This window comes from Ursus maritimus, unplaced genomic scaffold, assembly GCF_017311325.1.
Source record: "Ursus maritimus isolate PB19 unplaced genomic scaffold, ASM1731132v1 scaffold_24, whole genome shotgun sequence".
Lineage (NCBI taxonomy): Eukaryota > Metazoa > Chordata > Mammalia > Carnivora > Ursidae > Ursus > Ursus maritimus.
The window spans coordinates 15,048,562-15,066,214 of NW_024424897.1; the positions used below are offsets into that span (position 1 = coordinate 15,048,562).

The 17,653-nt window shown below is 52.9% G+C and overlaps 1 protein-coding gene across 1 annotated transcript; it reads right to left on the reverse strand.

Annotated features, from left to right (window-relative positions):
* Window positions 1-530: 530 nt before the first annotated feature.
* On the reverse strand, window positions 531-11,316 carry LOC103665897 (angiotensin-converting enzyme-like protein Ace3). The gene is made up of 10 exons (XM_040639858.1): window positions 11,140-11,316; window positions 10,797-10,884; window positions 10,449-10,592; window positions 9,272-9,369; window positions 9,008-9,180; window positions 8,465-8,688; window positions 8,197-8,341; window positions 6,267-6,365; window positions 1,975-2,147; window positions 531-1,477 (listed from the first exon to the last, which is right to left on the reverse strand). Exons 1-10 carry the CDS (start codon window positions 11,266-11,268, stop codon window positions 1,032-1,034), a joined length of 1,719 nt encoding a protein of 572 aa, XP_040495792.1. The 5' UTR covers window positions 11,269-11,316; the 3' UTR covers window positions 531-1,031.
* Window positions 11,317-17,653: the final 6,337 nt, after the last annotated feature.

Genomic DNA, 17,653 nt, shown 5'->3' on the forward strand with positions numbered 1-17,653 from the left:
TCAGTAAGCCTACATATATTGGCTCTGGCATGCCCGTGGTGGGCAGACCTGGGCTAGAAAGAAAGGGCTAGAAGGGGAAGGAGCAGAGGCCTCTTCTGTCTCTTCTCAAGCTTGTCCCTAGAGTACTCATTTGCCAAATGCCCTCCTACAGCTCTCTCCATCCCATTTCCCCTCCCCCACTGAGGCTGGAAAGGTGCTGTTTGCCCTCTGCTCCATCCCCAGGGCAACGGGCCAGGCAGCAGGTGTGTGTGTGTTGAACAAGGCCATCTCCGGAGCGGAGTGGCTGGAGATGAGCTTTGTTTAAATATTAAAGAAGTCAATCATTAATCAAGCCTGGCTTAGTGCCCAGCTACCCACTGTCTCCATTTGGGAGGGCCTGGACTGGGGCAGGGAGGGCCATGGGGTAGTTAGTGAGGATACTTGCTTCTCACGCGGCTGACAAACAGCTTTTGGGGCTGGATTATGCAGCCCCACACAGGGTAGGCCAGAGGATCAGCAGAAAGATGTGCTGGATAGCAGACAGAGCACAGTGCTCATGAACTGGGCACCAGTGATTCGTACAGAATGTCCAGTTCTACTTGAATACATTTTATAAGGGGACTGAAGCAGTGTCCTGTTTCTAGCCAGAGAGGACATTTCTTGGGCACTGCAGTCCTGGCCCAGCCCCACAGTTGGGCTCCTGAAGAAAACAAGGTTGTGTGAAGAACAGTTTGGGGCAGGAATTGGGGTTGGGGCCGAATTAGAGGGACACAGTCACTGGGTCACTAAAACCATGGCTCCTGAGCCCTCCCTAGGGGAGGGAGGTTGATCTGGAACCCAGGGCATGCATGGAATCACACACAGTGAGTAGCCTGTACACATACGTGAGTTCCAAACACACAATTATAAACCCCCACGTACCCAGATCGGCCACAGCTGCACCCAATTGCATCTGGACACTGTGCATGCAAGCTTCCCCCTCCCCAGCCCCCAGTCCTCTCTGCCTTGGCCACCCTCCTCTTGCCCTCCAGCCTCACCAGTCGTACTGGTGTCTAGTCCCAGCTCCACCATTCAGCTCTCATCCACCGAGGCTTCCTGTAGTACTGCGTGAAAATCCGAATGGTCAGGCTGATTGAGCACACCGTCAAGATGAGGCAGAGGCCCAGAAGGATCCACTGTCTTTTGGCAACTAGGCGGGGCTCCATGGCTATGCCCAGGAAGTAGGCTTTGGGCTGTGTCTCGGGGGCACTGGAGTCCCGTGAACCGGTGTCCTGCGCATTGGTGTCCTGGGACAGTGACCTTTTTTCCAGAGAGTACAACCTGCGGGCCAGCAGTAGGGCCACCAGGAACATGACCAAGCTGATGGCCAGCAACACCCACTGCCCAAATTTGGCCTGGTCAGGGTCCAGCTCCAGACTCAGAAATGTCACCTTGTCTGTGTCTTTTTCTGTGGAAGACATGGGAGTCTTGTAGAGCAGGCAGGAGGAGGGAGGGAGCCCTGGGGTGCCCCATGGAAATCAGAGTACCCGACTGCCACTGGCCTCCTCCCTCAGCCTCAGGCACCTACCTTCTAAGCCATAGGTGAGGGCATTGCCCTGGAAGGAGGGTGAGAAAGAGGAGTAGAAGAGAGAGAAGGAGGAGATGGGCATATATAGGGCTACATCCCCATGGTGCCCACTGGTGGCTCCATGCAAGGGTCAAGAGGAAAGAAGCCCACCCTGTGCTCGGATGCCAACCTGGCCCTCTAGCTGAACAGCATGCAAGGAAGCAACTGAGTCAGTGGCTGGGCCATGGGCTGTGGTCTTGGCCAAGGCTGCTTCAGGTGCAGACAGGGTCATGTAGCAACAGGGCTGTTGCTTGTTCAAGCCAGGTCATAGATTAGGCTAGGGGTTAAGGCTGGGTTGTGGTAGGGACTGGCCCAGGGCAGGCTAGGGTAGGGCTTGGGGCTGTACCAGAGCTGGCACCAGGGTCAGATGATCAAACCTTCAAAGGTGCAGCTGAAGTCTGGCCAGCCCAGGATCTCCCCCTGCCGCACATTCTCGGTGACCAGCCAGTTCAGCAGGGGCTTGAAGTAGGTCATGAGGGCCTTTGTAGACACTTTGGTCTGCCCGGTTATCTTCTGCAGGACTTCTGGCCAGGGCTTGCTTGAGCCCAGCTTTAGGATATCTCTGGGAGAGTGGACACAGCTGTGAGGCTGGTGCTGCTGGGACCCTCAGTGTGCCCCTCCCTGGCCCTATGGTTTTGCTAGCCAGACTCTTCCCATAGAGCTCAGAGCCGTGGATAAAATCACAAGCTCTGAAATAAGACCCACCTGGATTTGAATCCTGTGGGGCTTTGGGCAAGTGACTTAACCTCTCTGAGTCTCAGTGTCCATATTCATAAAATGGAGGTAACAGTACTATCTCCTAGGGTTGGCATGATGATTAAATAGACACAATGCTGGGATCATAGTAGGCAGGTGATGAATGTTACAATAATAATAATAATAATAATAATACTTATTATTATTACTGCCACTGTGATGATCATTATTCTCCTGGACTCAGATAGGCATAAAATCTTGAGACGCTGTTTCCCATGAGGTTCTCTCTGTCAGTAGGGGAGGGGCTGCTCCTTTCTGGTCTCACAGGGAGTGTTTGGGAGGATTAGGGAGTTGGTGAGCGTGGGATGAACTCTGTGTATGGCCTGCAGTGCTGCACTAATGTCAGCTGTCACCAAGCACGCTTGGAGGGGGCACAGAGTGTGCTGAATCCAGGGCTCCTGGCTGCTCCCCACCAGGGCCCCCTGCAGAGGCAGTGGAGGACATACGTTGGTCCTTCTTAAACTGTGTCCTCATCTGACCAGGAGAGAGATGGGCTCTAGAGGCCCACAAATCAGGACTGTGGAGTGTAGACTAGCAGGACCCAGGTTCAAGACTCAGCAGTGCTACTTAGGGGCTGTATAACCTCAGGCAATCAACTAAACTCCTCTTAGCCTCAGTTTCTCCATCAGGAAAATGGGCCCCCTTAATACCCACTTTTCATTGTGGTGCAGATTAAGCCACATAATGGTGGTGAAAGAGGGCTTGGTAGCATGCACACGCTTGTGTGCATTGCTTCATAAAGAACAGAGACAGAATGAGGGGGAAACTAAAGGTTAGTGGATCCTTGACAGAAACCACTAGGGGAAAATGTAGTTAAGATCTGAGAGAAGTGCGGGAGAAAAGTCATCATGATTAAAAGAAAAACAAAACAAAACCCCACAACTAACTTTAGGTAAGGGGATTTTATCAGATGCGGGGTCCTGGGATAAAGGAAGGACGTGACGAGAGAGAAGTTTTGACCACTAAAAGTCTACCCATTTAGAAACAGTCCTTCAGCCTTGGAGGGACAAGAGGTTTGACCAAAACCCAGCTCATAGCCAATGTGGCCAGCACATGAGACTTGCAAAGGTCGTAACTGGAACCCTCAACTCCGAGGTGGCTGCAATGGGCCCCACGGACAAAGTCAGGCCTACCACGGCTGGCTGGATGAGCCAAGGGCTTTGGGAAGTTGGACCAAATCCACTTCAACTCTCCATTCCCAGCAGAACCAACCCAGAGCCATCACATATAGGAGGATGAGTCAAATTCTAAGATATATTAGGTAAAAGAGCAGCCAAGAATCTTGCCCTCCCCCTTCTCCTCTGCACTCACCTCCCACACACAACCTATATTCCACTCTGCTCTGTCTCATTTCTCCAAAGCTCAGGACATCCCCCTTTCTCAGAGCCCTCTCCTTTGCCCTCTGCCCAGAAGATAGCATTCAAAGTCCTAAACCTGGAACTTGGGGGTCTTCCCTGGCATCCAGGGGTCTGGAAGGCAACGTGTGAGGATGGGTGAGCAATGACCAGTGTTGACTGGCAGGTGCTTTGATGCCAAGTCAGATCCTGGGAGCCATGTGTGCCCTGGGGGGTGGTGATAGGAGAGGGGGTGGTGAGAATGACCGAGGTCAAATGTCTCACCAATCAAGTGGTGAAGGCTCAGAGTTAAAAGCGAGTTGATGTGTAGAAAACAGATGTCTGCTATTTCTTGCACTTCTGCTTTTGGGGACAGAGATCCCTTCCTGGTCCCCCGGCATGACCTCCTCTCCCTCTCTGCATGTTCACCAAAGCCCTTTCCTACTGCACCAGCTCCTTTCTTGAATCATGGTTATTGATTTATCCTGAGGCTCATTGCCCCCTGCTGGACGCAGGGCAAGCTGATTGACACGTGCACAAGTAAATGTTTGCTGAATGAATAAATGATGGGGGGGCCAGAGACATGAATGCAGAGAGCAGAGAGGCCCCTTCTGTTCCACACATTCAGAAAAACTCAAACATGGGCAGTGGGTTATCAAAAACCCCTATAGTGTGAAAAGATGGAAGCAAACAGACAAGGTTGATAATCGGCATGCAGGGTGCCGCCCTCCCTGGGAGCAAAGCCAGGGGATCAGTCTTGCAACTCCACCTGGCCTAGTGGTTGCTGACAAACTCCGTGGTGGAGTCACAAATACGCTCATTAAATTCGCAAAGGATACCAATGGCTATGTTAATCCCCTGGGAGACAGGAATAAAACTCAAGATGACCTTGACCAATCAGGGATATGGACTTCCTGAAAGGGGTTGAAAACTGGTGGGGGAAAGACCGTGTCCGTGGGTGGGCTCTGCATCTCAGTGCTGGAAGCACTGATTTTGGAGCCAGCTGACCTAGGTCTGACCTCATCAGACCTGTATCCCTTGGTTGGTGGAAGCAACAGCGTGAATGAGGTGTTCTAGAGTCAGTTCAGGACTCAAAGGCTGATTTTGCCCCTTGCTAGAGGAGTGACGGGCGTTCATATTATCTCTCTTAGCTTTAGTTTCATTATTTATGAAATGTGGCTAATTGTATCCACTTTGCAAGTTATGAGCTGCTCACGTGAGACCTTGTAAGAGCGCTCCTTAGAGAGCCCAGCCTCTACTAGCAAGTGCTCCCCGCCATCAGGTCAGCCTCCCACCCCTCCAGGTTTGCTTCAGGACCAAAACCACCTCTGCAGAGGCAGGAATGGAAAGGATGGCTGGGGACCAAGTGCAGGAAGAAAGATTGGGGGTAGGGAGTCAAAGTGGACCACACGCTGGCCAGAGCATCCCAAAGGTTGGTGTGAAAGCAACCTGGATCAGCCTGGGAGCTGCATCCGGGCACCTCCAAGAAGAGGTGGGAAGAGCCGTGTGCGCCCCAGGGTGCATCAAATGCTGCCCAGGATAGGCGAGCACCTTGGGAGGAAAGGATGAAGGGATTCGGGTGGAAGTCTGGAGCTGAGGCTGGACTCCAGCAGTGGCTTCCCATCTGGGACAGTCTGATTTGTTGGTATGTGTGTGTGTGTGTGTATGCACGCGTGCGTGCAGGGGCACATGGGCGCAGGTGAGAGAGGGAGTGTGTAGTAGTGAGTGTGTGCAAGTTTGTGTGTGAGTGAGTGTGAGAGTGTGTGGGTGTGAGCAGGAGAGGCTAGGTAGTCTCTGACCGTGAGGGGCTACACACAAGGAAATGGGCTTCGATTATCGTAGGAGAGACTGTAGTCAGACACAAGGAAGAACTTCCACTAACCTCTAAGGTCAATGAGGCCTGCTCAGGGTGCCTGGGGTGGCCTGGTGAGGAGAGGGGGCCAGGGGCAGGCATCCGGCAAGGGGCAGGGGCACTGAGAACAAATGAGGGAGGGGAGCACTCACTCCAGGAGCTTCCCAGCCATCTTGGAGTTATAGATGTCGCACCGGTGCAGTGGGCCCATGTGACCCGAGGCCTTGCATAAAGCTTCGTGGAGCTGGAACTGGAGCACGAGGCTGACGAAGTACCTGGGTAGAGGAACGGGAGCGCAGGCTGGGGAGCTGGTGTCAGGGCTGGGAAGCCCGGAGCCATTTGGAGCCTGGCAGCTCAGACAGGCAGGGGCCCGAGGACTCCACTAGGGCCCAGCCTTGCTGGGCGGAGGCTCCTTCGGCAAGGTCCCACCTCAGCCTGGGGCTCTCCTTCTTAGCCTTCTGAACCAACCCTTGCCTCCTTTCCTGCTCTCCGCTTGGGGACAGCTAGAGGCTTTAGAATATTCCCAACAGCTCTGCCCTCCATACAGAATCTGATCTAAAAGCCCAAATTATCCCCGGGTGGGCCCCTCCGGAGGCTGTGCAGCCCAGCGGAGGAGATGGGTGGGTAGGCGGGGCGAACATTTGGCTCTAGGGCCTTCCTGGGAATCCTCAGCCTGGTTCCCGTGCCCCCAGCCCCCAGCTCCCAGAGCTGCTTCTGCTGGCAGGGCCCAGACCGTTACCGTATGTAGGGCACGCTGGCAGGGATGTGGAACTTGGCACCAGGATCGAAGTCATCCTCTGTCCGAGGGATGGGGGGGCACATGCCCTGGTATTTCAACCTGCCCGGGAGAACAGGGGGCTGGTACCACCCAGCTGCGTTCTCAGAGCCTTTTCCCTGGGAAGCACTTGCACAGCTACCAAAAGCAGACTTGGCGGGCGTAGGACACTTAATGCATTTTTATAGATTAAATACGTGAGTTGAAAACACATGGGATTGGGAATTCAAATCAAATAGTAACAGTAGTTAACACTGACTTCCTCTGTGGGGGAACCGTGCTAAGCTCTTCACACAGACTCCCTCGACACTGTCATGGTGCTGGAGACTTGGGAGGGAATGGGCTGAGCAAGGTCTTGCTTATAATCCTAATGATGAAGACGGTTAGAGACCAATCAACAAGGTTGTTTCATCTGGCAAGAAGTGCCAAGAAGAAAACAAAAGAGCATCTCTGCGGCATAGTGCTGTTACTGTTCCCAGTTTACAGATGAGGTGACAAAAGTTTAGAGGTCAGGGAACTGGTGGGAGGTCACGGAACTAGTCACTGGCAGATCCCATTAACTTTCAGATCCCATTAACTTTCAGATGCCATTAACCCTCTGCACTGTGTCATGGTGGGAAAGTTACTAATTGTCACTGAGTCTTGTTGCAAAATGTTGTCTGGAAGATGCGGATAAAATGATCCATCTCTGGGATGAGACAAAGACTAGGAAAAGTTTGATTGTTGGCTCACAGGTCGCCTCTGAACCATCCTCTGGGGTCGGCAGACAGTCAGGTGGTGGCTCTCCCAGTCGACAGAGCCTTCCTTGCTCAGGTCTAGGAACTTGCCACCTCTCTCCCTTAGCCCCCGGTTTCCACCATGGCGGTGGTGGGTGCAGCTGACCCAGGGAAGGAAAGGGCCCCCGCAAGTATCCCTGCACCAGATGGGGGTAGGGGTTGCCCTTGGAGGAGTACAAGGTCAAGACTCTGCCAACCAGTGAGGCCAGGGCCTGAATTTGGGGTGGGGGTAGGAGGGTGAGTGGATGAAGAGAGGAGCACCCAGCTTTGCCACCCTGGGTTGCCATGTGACTGTGGGCTGGTCACACATTCTTCTCCTGTGAATGACCATGGGATGTTGCACAGGTTCAAAGAAACGTAAGGGCCTCATGCAGAGCTGGCAGCCCCTCCACGGTCACCCCAAACCATGCTGTGGCTAGCAGGCTCGAGGCCTGGAGGACATGGGGCGCCCTGGCCTTGGGCATTCACTACCCCATCAGAGAGCCAGTGGTCGGTGAGGGGATGCGCCACGGACGCCCCTCACGCAGAAGTGGTGCTGCGTGACTGCTGGCGGGCTCTTTCGGCAGCGGTTCTGACCTTGGACGTGCGTAAGGATGCTAACCCAGAGGCAGCTGTGCGCGCGTGTTGGGGCAGCAGGAAAAGGGGCTGTGGACTAGCTTCTCTCCCATGTGGCCTCTTTCCACAGAAGGGAAAGAGCTCAGGCCGCCACCCTTCTGCTAGCCCCACTGGTGGGAACAGGAAGGGAGAGGAGGATCAGGTGGGCCTGCCTGGTGGTCAATGTTTTGTTCTTGGAGGAGCCCAGGGGCACCCTTGTGTGAGCTTCCCAGCTACCCGGGAGCAGGCAGGGCCACTGCCAGGGTCCCTAGAGAGGTTAAGAGGCCTGCTCAGTGCTCGTGCCAGATTCAGCAAGAGGCTGATCCACCTTAGTAAGGCTGCTGTCATCTGGTGATAGTCCCCCACGGCCCCCAGGTCACCAGCATGGCACACCTAACTCTGCCCTCCAAGGAGAGGCAGCAGCATCCTATGGTGACGGGCAGTGCCCTTAAGGCTGACCCGAAAGCCCGGCCCACCAGGCGTGAAAGAGGGCAGAGAGCCCAGGTCAGCCATCCTCTCCCCACCTGAGGTTCCACCACTCCTGGTTGTAGACGTCCTTCTGGATGGTGCCATCAAAGACCTTCCAGCGAAACAGGTCCATCAGGTAGGCGAAGGGGATGAAGGCGATCTTCTCCAGGGCAATGCCCATCAGGAAATTGACCTCCTCCTCTGGGGAAGGGGGAGCAGTCAGGAGGTGGCTCCTGGTTCTCCCTCCCTTCAGCTTTGCCCAGAGAGCCCCAGCTGCAGCCTCAGGCTCGGCTGCCCTGCTACGGTCCTCTTGGTCCCCATCACCTGAGTCCTGGTGCTGGTGGCTGAGCAGGCCTCTGTTGAGCAGGTGCTTGTGGGAGGAGGCCGAGAGGGTGATCATCGACCCCACGGCCTCTTCGAAGGCTGGGTTGGCGCCTGCGCGGAAGATCACAGAGAGGTTCTTGTACTGCAAGAAGTACTGGATATGGCCCATCTGGTGGAAGATGGAGAGCAGGTCTTCTATGGTCACCTCGGTGCACTTCTTTATCCTAGGGTTAAAGGGCAGGGGTCAAGGAGCATGGGGAGGCCCTGGGAGAAGGGGAGATCTCTGCATTCAGACTCCATGGTGGGATTGGGGCGGTTGGGCTGGAGACCACCAGGGCCTTGGGTACTGTCCCTTCTCACTCCAGGTCCCCCTCGCCCACATTGCCAGCTCACATCCCTCTCTGCTGCCTGGCTCCAGCCCTGCTCACACACCTCCTTATGCACCTCTTAAGACCTCCTAAGACAGGCAGACGGAGGGGGAGTGGACCGAGGAGAAGAAGAGCAAGAGAGGGGCGGGAGGGTGGTGCTGGCGCAGGGTGAGACCTGAAGTCCTTGCCGTTGTAAAAGTCCCAGGCGGAGGCGTGGCACTCCACCTCCCGCCCGTCAGTTGGCCTTTCCATCATGGACTTTTTCCAGAAGTTGGGAGGGGTGGAAAGCAGCCCCAGGGAAGTGAAGAACATGTCTGCCTCTTCGAACATTTTGGAGGGCTTCCAGTGCTGTGGGGAAGAGGCGGTGCATGGGGCCCTGCCCAGGGGGCCATGTGGGAGGGGCAGGGCTGGCAGGGGCAGACGGAGGCCGAGTACTAACCTGGCTTTTCATGATCTTCGTGATATCTTCAGGGGGCTTCTTTGGGAAGGGCAGGACCAGGTCTAAGATGTTGACCCAGGACTGAGCCCACATGTTCCCTGGAAGGGGCGCGCAGGGGCTCAGAGGAGGCCAGAGAGCGTCCCTCCCTTTGCTGGGTGCCAGCTTGGAGGCCTGCTCCGCCCACCCCACTCGGCTACCAGCTAGGGCTTTACCCAGCAGGTGGGCGGGGATGGGCCCCCTCGGGTCGATAAGCTGGGGCCCGTAGTGGCGGTGCAGGGCGCGGCGCACGTAGGCATGCAGGTTCAGGTAGAGCGGCTGCAGCTCCTGGTAGAGCTGCTCCAGGTCCTGTTCTAGCGTGTCAGACTCATACTGGGACCGCCACAAGGCCCCCATGTCTTTGTAACCTGGGACAGGAGAGGGGGCTCAGAAGAACTCACCACCCACCCTTCCTTCAGCCCTGGCCTGGCAGGCAGGAGACCCAGGCACTTTCTGGGGAAGCCACTTGACCTCCCTGTTCCTCAGGGTCTTCATCTGCCAAGTGGGAAATGTGCCTCCCAAGGTCACTGTTCAGATTGGATGAGATCAGGGGTGGAAAAGCACTTGGCAAAGTACACACTCCGTGCTCCTCACCGTGCCTGGTTGGATAGGACCTGGATGAGGCCCTGGTCCTCACACCCACCTCGAGCCCCGCCAGTCCAAGCCCTAAGACCACCTGGGCTCCTTTCAGATCCTCCCAAACACTGGCTCCTCCCATCACGCGGCCTGGGAGGCTCTTTCACTCCGTGCTTGCCTTCTTTCAGGCCTTGGGGGAGATCTCGAGGCCTCCCCTTCCCCTTCTCTTGGCACTTGTCCAGAGATGTGTGTTTGCACGAATCTTGTCTGTCCCCCAGACCCTAGGCCCTACCTAGGAGGGCGGGCACCTTCTCTGTTTTTTCACCTACAACTCCTTAGAACCTCTCCAGGGCCTGGCACACAGTAGGTGCTCAAGCAATGTCTATAGACCAATGGTGAATGAAACACCTTTGCTTCCCCCAGCTGCAGGGCTCAGGGTCCCCATCTCTAGGTCCAACTACCGCCTTTACCCTCTGCAGAGTCAGCTTTGCCCTCCCTCCTGCAGCCTGTGCCCTGTGCCATCTGCACAGACTGGGCTGGCCAGGGAAGGGTGTGGGGGCCTCACCGTTGAGCTTTGCAGCCTTGTTGCTGAGCTGCACGTAGCGCTCAAAGGTGATGCGGAGCTGACGACCCACAGCATCCCGCCAGCCCTGCCAGGCCCATAGCAGCTCTTTCTGGTCCCGGGAGGTGGCCATGATTTCTTGGAGGTCTATGCCCAGAGAAAGGAGCCAAGGTGGGACCCACACGCTCCTGCCTGCCTTCTGCCCTCACCTGCCTTAGGCAGACCCCCCACCCTCCAACAAGTGAGCGCAGCTGGAGCAGGGAGGACAATGGGAGTCGGGAGAGGGGGCTTGCGGAAGGGGCCGATGCTGGAGACTCTGGGGCTGAATGGGAGCAAGGCTTGGGCGCTCACCAGGCTCCATGGGCAGGCAGGGTCCCTCATTCAGGCACACCTGGGCCGTGCTGTACGTCGTCTCCATGTAGGCCAGAAGCTTGTTGTACTGGGGGGGGGCAGGTGTCACCTAGGGCAGGCCTGAGCCCTTGGGCCCACCCCCAACGCTAGCCCCACCGGCTGGGAGGGGCAGGCCTGTCTGAGGCATCGTCCCACCAGCCTCTTTCTCTCCTCCCCCAGAGGAAGCTGTGGCCCTGCCCGACAACCTCCCTCCTGCCCAGACAGTCTGGCTTCCCCCCGGCCAGCCCACCCACCCCTGGGGTGGGGAGCATGTGCCTGGAGACCTGGGGGCTCCGTCCATCACCTCCCGGAGCTCGTCCTGGGGCAGGGCCGCCTTGTCTATGTTCTGCAGCTTACTCAGCATGCGCTTCACGGCCGGGTCCTGGAACCGGGAGGTCTTAAACAGGCGGGCCCGGGTGCCAAAGTACAGCATGTGCTGGGACCTCTCTGAGTCCTTGTGCAGCTGGAATGAGGGTCACGACATTTATCATGGGAAGTTGGGGGAGGGACGAAGGGCCCCACATTGAATTCCAGGGTCACAGCCGCCCCCCCCACCAATCTCTTCCCAAAGCCTACTTTAAGGGCTCACAATCACTGAAGATTTGCTAAGAGGGAGAAGGGAAGGAGCCTGGGTCCTTAAAAGCAAGGAGCTGATATTACAAGGGAAAAGAAACAAGAGATTCTTGCCTAGAGAGCTTCTGGGGGCAGCAAGAGGCCCGGAGCTTGCAGCCTGCTTTGACATGTACTTTGGGGATTCCCTCCTTCCTCTAGCTCTGGACAGGGGGCAGAATAGGTATGGTTCCCCAATCCCCGCCCCCCCAGATCCCTGAGAAGAGCAAGGGAAGAAGGGGCTGGAGTTGAGGTGGTACCACACCATCTCCTCCCGATTTTTGTTGGTGATGTTGGTGACATAGTTCCACGTGGCCTCCATGAACTGGTTCCACACAACCTGGGCCGTATGCTCATAAAACTGCAGGAACGCCTTTGCCACGGTCTCATTGTAGAACTTGTCTGCAGAGAAGGAGGTGGGCATCATGATGTCCTGGGAGGGGCCTGCCCCTGACTGGTCCCCTTGTCTGGTCCCAGGTTCCTTCAGGTCCCAGCCCCACCTAAGCTCTGATCACCCTCGGTCCTGAGCCATGGCAAGAGCTGCCCATAACAGAAGAGCACAAATAGGGAAGGTCCATGGCAAGTCCATCTTGTGCCCATGGCCAAGAGAACAGCAGAGCTGGGTGAGGCTATGGACCAATCGCGGTCCAGCTCCATATTGTGACATCAGGGGCTGAAGGGTTAGCCATGGAATGTCAGAACTGGAAAACCCCCACCCACCTTCTGGTCCAACTGTTCCCATTTTATAGGTGAGGAGACTGAGGTCAAGCCACATGACCTGGTTCACACAGCTTGTTAGTGGCAAAGCCAAGAAGAGAACCAGGGCTCTTGATTTTTAGGCCAAAGTTTATTCTGGTCTACTTGGTCACTTTGCCTTGGCATTGGAACCACCCTTGGACCTTGGCCAGGGATCGATGAGACCCTTGCTCTCCCCAGACTGGCATCACCGCTGAGAAGGTGGGTAGGATGATGGGTGAATGGATGAGTGGATGGATAGATGTACGGAAGTGACATCTCTGGGTCTCTGGAATCTGGAAGCGCAGTTGTCTCTCCCTGTTCTTGACTTAACCTCTTATGTTCCCGTTTTTGGCCTCCTTCTCTCTTACGGGATGTGTAATCATTCCTAGGGCGATGCAGGACCCTTCCTCCCTTCCCCTTGTCCTTATATCTGTTTCCCCAGGGATGGCCTGATGCTATGAGTTTGCAGTCAGGAGGAAGCACAGAAGGTAGAGGGCTGTGAGGGCTGTGGGGAATGTGTGGCTGGCACCTTCCATTCAAGGTTTGAGTTTGAGCACCAGCTGGCAGGACCCCAGCTCTCTGCTAGCCGTGGCGACTGCCCACTAGCCTGACACACTTAGTCTGGGGGAGATGAGCTCATCTATCTCACTTTGGGATTTCTTCCTCAGATTCACTTTCCTCCACACTCACATGCCCTCCACTCTCTGTTCCTTTCACTCTCTGCTCGGCCCAGGTGCACCCATATCCTCCTAGACGCTTCACCTCTCACATGAGCTGACATCTTTACCAGAGAAGCTGACCAAATGACCCTCCAAATATGATGCTATGATCAAGATTATTTAAAACACAAAGAAAAAAATCAGTGACACTTCTGGGTAAGTGGGCCAACTGAGTTCTGCTTCAAGCATATAGACACGCTTGATAAAATGCAGTATTTTGTTGTTGTTAAGGATAGTCATTATGCTGGACCTTACATTTCCCACGACTTCTTTGTCTTATAACAAGAAGTTTATGCCTTTTGCCCACCCTCCGACCCCTGCTTCTGGCAACCACTGATCTCTTCTCTGTGTCTATGAGCTCAGTTTTTTTACCACCTTTTCATTATCCATTCACCTGTCATTAGACACTTAGGTTGTTTCCATGTCTTGGTTATTGCAAATTATGTTGCAGTGAACATGGGAGCACAGATATCTTTTCAACACAGTGATTTCATTTTTTTGGTATAAATACCCAGAAGTGGAATTGCTGGGTCAGACAGTAGTTCTATTTTTGACTTTCTGAGGAACTGCCATACCATTTTCTATAGTGGCTGCCAATTTACATTCCTACCAAGAATGCACAAGAGTTCTCTTTTCTCCACATCCTTGCCAGCACCTGTTATTTCTTGTCTTTTTGGTAACAGCCATTCTACCAGGCATGAGGTGCTATTTAACTGTGGTTTTGATTTGCATTTCCCTGATGACTAGTGATGTTGGGCACCATTTCATGTACCTGTTGGCCATCTGTATGTCGTCTTTGGAAAAATGTTTGTCCAGTTCCTCTGCTCATTTTTTAATTGGAGTGTTCGTGTGTTTTGAGTTGAATGAGTTCTTTATATATTTTGGATATTAATCCCTTATCAGATATGTAATGTGTAAATATTTGCTCCCATTCTGTAGGTTTTTTCATCTTGTTGATGATTGACTTTGCTGTGTAAGAGCTTTTTAGTCTGATGTCATCCCACCTGTTGATTTTCACTTTTGTTGTCTTTGTTTTTGGTGTCAAATCCAAAAAATCCTTGCCAGGACCAATGTCTAGGAGCTCATCACCTATGTTTTCTCCTAGGAGTTCTATGTTTTCTGGAATTATGTTCATGTCTTTAATCCTTTTTCAGTTGATTTTTTGGTATGGTGTAAGATAAGGGTCCAGTTTCATTCTTTTGCATGTGGCTGTCCAGCTTCCCCAACACCATTTATTGAAGAAACTATCCTTTGCCCATTGCATATTCTTGGCTTCTTTGTCATAAATATATTGACCATATATGGGTAGGTTTATTTCTGGGCTCTCTATTCTGTTCCATTGATCTATGTGTCTGTTTTTATGCTGAGACCATACTATTTTGATTATGATGACTTTGGAAGGTAGTTTGAAGATAGGAAGTGTGATGCCTCCAGCTTTATTCTTTCTCAAGATTGCTTTGGCTATTTGGGATTAAAAAATAGTGGTTATTAAAATTTTTATTCATTTATTTGAGAGAGAGCAAGAGCACAGAGGGAGAGTGAGAGGGAGAAGCAGACTCCCCAATGAGCAGAGAGCCCGATGCAGGCCTTGATCCCAGGAACCTAAGATCATGACCTGAGCGACCTGAGCAGAGGGCAGATGCCTAACTGACTGAGTCACCCAGGTGCCCCTAAATAGCGCTTTTTCAAATGCAAAATACTGAGCTGAGTTGGAAAGCAAGAAAGGGAACTCTTCAGATACTGGGGAGACAAAGAGGGCTCATGCAGGGCCCATCACTAGTGGGAACCCTGTGGGAAGTCAGAGCACATCCATGCCCAAAGCAGGCAGAATGGCTGCCTGCCAGGGGAGAGCTGATCCTTCTTCAAGCTGGGAGCCAGCAGATGGCTTCCTTTCCAAGGGAGCCCTGCAGTAAGCAACCATGAAACCGACCCTGGGGACATCTTCACAACACGTGCACATGCCTTGCGCATGGGACCCTGCAGAAGAATGTTCCTATCGAAAACAGCTCATAGGTCAAGATGACCAAGTACGAGAGAAAGTGCAGTGCCGTGAAGGTCAGTAATGATCACCAGTCCCCTCTGAGCCCTTTTCCAGGTGCTAGGGACCCTTTGTGAGCTCTTAGTATATGAATCCTCATAAAAAAATACATGAGGTACATACTGAGATCAACACTCCCACTTTATCGATGAGGAAACAGAGGCACAGAGAGGTTGAGGAACTTGCTCACAGTGACACAGCCAGCAAATAGTGGAGGTGGGACTCAAAGCCACACGCTCTGACTCCAGAGCCCGTGCTAAATGACAGACACACCTGAGGAAGGACGGGTCTGGGAGCAATCTGAAAGGGACTAAAAAATAGATCTTTACACCATATGGAAAGATTAAATGAAACTGGATGAAAGACCTAACCATAAGAGCTAAGATCATGAAATTCTTTGAAGAAATCATATGGGAAAAGCTTCCTGACCTGAGATTTGGCAGTGCTATCTTGAATAGGACAGCAAAAGCACAGACGACATTGACAACGGAAACCAAACTGGACTTCATCAATTTTAAAAACCTTTGCACATCAAAGGACACTAACAACAGAGCACAAAGGCAACCCACGGAATGGGAGAAAGTGTTTGTAAATCACATATCTGGCAAGTGATTAATATCCGGAATATATAAAGAACTTCCAAACTCAACAATGAGAAAAACAACTCCTTTCAGAGGGGGGCAGAGGACTTGAACAGACATCTCTCTAAAGAAGAGATATAAACGGATAATAAGCACTTGAAAAGATGCTCAGTATCATTAATGACGGGGGAAATGCGGATCAAACCCATGACACCCCACTAGGACGCTTACTACCAAACCACCCAGAAAACCTCATCGGTTGGTCAACACGTGGAAAAACTGGAAGCCTCGTGCATCGCTGCTGGGAATATAAAATAGTGCAGCCCCCGTGAAAAATAGTATGGTGGTGCCTCAAAAAATTATAGGCTTACCATGCGATTGAGCAATTCCAACTTGGGGCACATAGTCAAAAGTCTTGATCAGATACGGTGCTGATGGTTGCGGGACAATGTGAATGTACTCAAGGCCACCGAACTGCCTGCTTAAAGACGGAGTATGGTATGTACGTTTTACCACAACCTAAAAAAAATGCAGATCTTAAAGTGATAAGAGAAGGAACAGAATCCATGAAGCAAGAATGGGCTTTTGTGAACACACAGGAGATTTGAAGGAGATGAGAAAATGAAAAGTATAGTTATTAAATTGGAGCAACGAAAATCCCTGTGGACAGGCGAAGCAGCAGACTGAAGTGGGAAACTGGGGCCTGTGAAGACACGACTGGGGAATCTCCTGGAATGTAGGACGGAGAAAGAGACGAGAACTATGAGCAAGGATTTAGGAGACACAGAGGGCAAAACAGAAAGCCCTGAGCAGCATCTGGTAGGAGTCCCTGAAGAAAAGCCTGGAGAGGAGGGGGGAGAGTGACATCCAAAGAGGTGACGCCCTCATTTCCAGAACTGAAGCAAGCCAAGTCTCCAAGTGAACAAGCTCATTGGACCCCAGGGACATCAATGGTACAGAAACCATGAGAAAGCTCCTGGAAGGCACCGGAGGGAGATGTGAGCGTTCAACTGTCACCAGCAAGCTGCTCTGGACCTTTTTCTCCATCCGTCAGTGAGGGACTGATCTCTGCTTGACTTTCGGGCTCTCACAGTCTGTGACTGGGGGAGGTGCTGCATTCATTGTCGAGAGAGGAAACTGTATACTTGAAGTTGCATATTCTCTCACCTAATCTTTGCAGCAGTCACGAGAGGGTTTGCAAGAACCATTTTATAGGCTCAGAAAATGGGATTCTCCAGGTCACATAGGTAGTAAGTACAGAGGCAGGAGTTGACTCGGGCCTAATCCAAAGTCACTGGCTTCACTTATGTTATTAGAGCCAGGGTGGGACAAGAGGGGTGCTGAGAGATCAGAGAGACTGTCCAGCGACCGTGCCCACCTTTGGCCCTCGTAGGTAAGAGCTGGTCATGGAGGAGTGATCAGCCGTCAGACATTAGCAGGTGCAACACAGGGTAGGGCTCAGACTTCAGGGCCACTGGTAGAAAATGCCAGAATGGCCTCTCTTTCTGCTGTCACCTCCTCCACTTCCTCTGCCTTCTTTCAGGTAGACCCAGTCTTACCCTCCTCACCTGAAGAGGCAGCAACAGGATTATAAGCAATTTTAATATTTCAAAAGGTCTAGGGGATAAAGCTGGTCAGGCTGACCCCAATGTTAAGTTTCTTCGTCCTCTGTCTGTGGCTCAGACCTTTGGGTGTTGAATGCCGGTGCCCTCATGCTGTCCTACCAGCTGTGACAGGCAGTATGAACCCCCGTGCTCACAAAGATAGGAAACTGGGTGTTGTGACAATGACCTTTGTCTGGCAGACAGGGAGCTTTTGAAACATCGGGCTGGGGAGGAGAGTCATTAAAAAGTCATTGGTGGTAGAAGGCTTGGAACTATTTAGAGGATGTGTTTATAAATTCCATTGTCCTAAGTAATCATAAACTTCTACCCGCTTGCATATCCAAAATACCTAAGCTCCACATCCTGCTCCACGGAACAGGCCCGTATGGCCTCGTCTATGCACAATACACACACACACGCACGCGTGCACACAGACACACACAGACACAGACACACATGGCAGCTGGAGATCGGGGCTAAAAAGCCTGTGGACTAAAGGATATTGGGGGACAGGTACTGGGGTCTCGGC

Excerpts from the sequence above, each read along its gene's own strand:
- LOC103665897 (XM_040639858.1), bottom strand. The coding sequence starts at position 11,268 with ATGCTGTACTTTGGCACCCGGGCCCGCCTGTTTAAGACCTCCCGGTTC. Across the intron at positions 9,181-9,271 it reads CGAAGATCATGAAAAGCCAG|CACTGGAAGCCCTCCAAAAT; the intron begins GTTAGTACTCGG and ends TCTTCCCCACAG. Across the intron at positions 2,148-6,266 it reads GCCAGCGTGCCCTACATACG|AGATATCCTAAAGCTGGGCT; the intron begins GTAACGGTCTGG and ends CCACTCTCCCAG.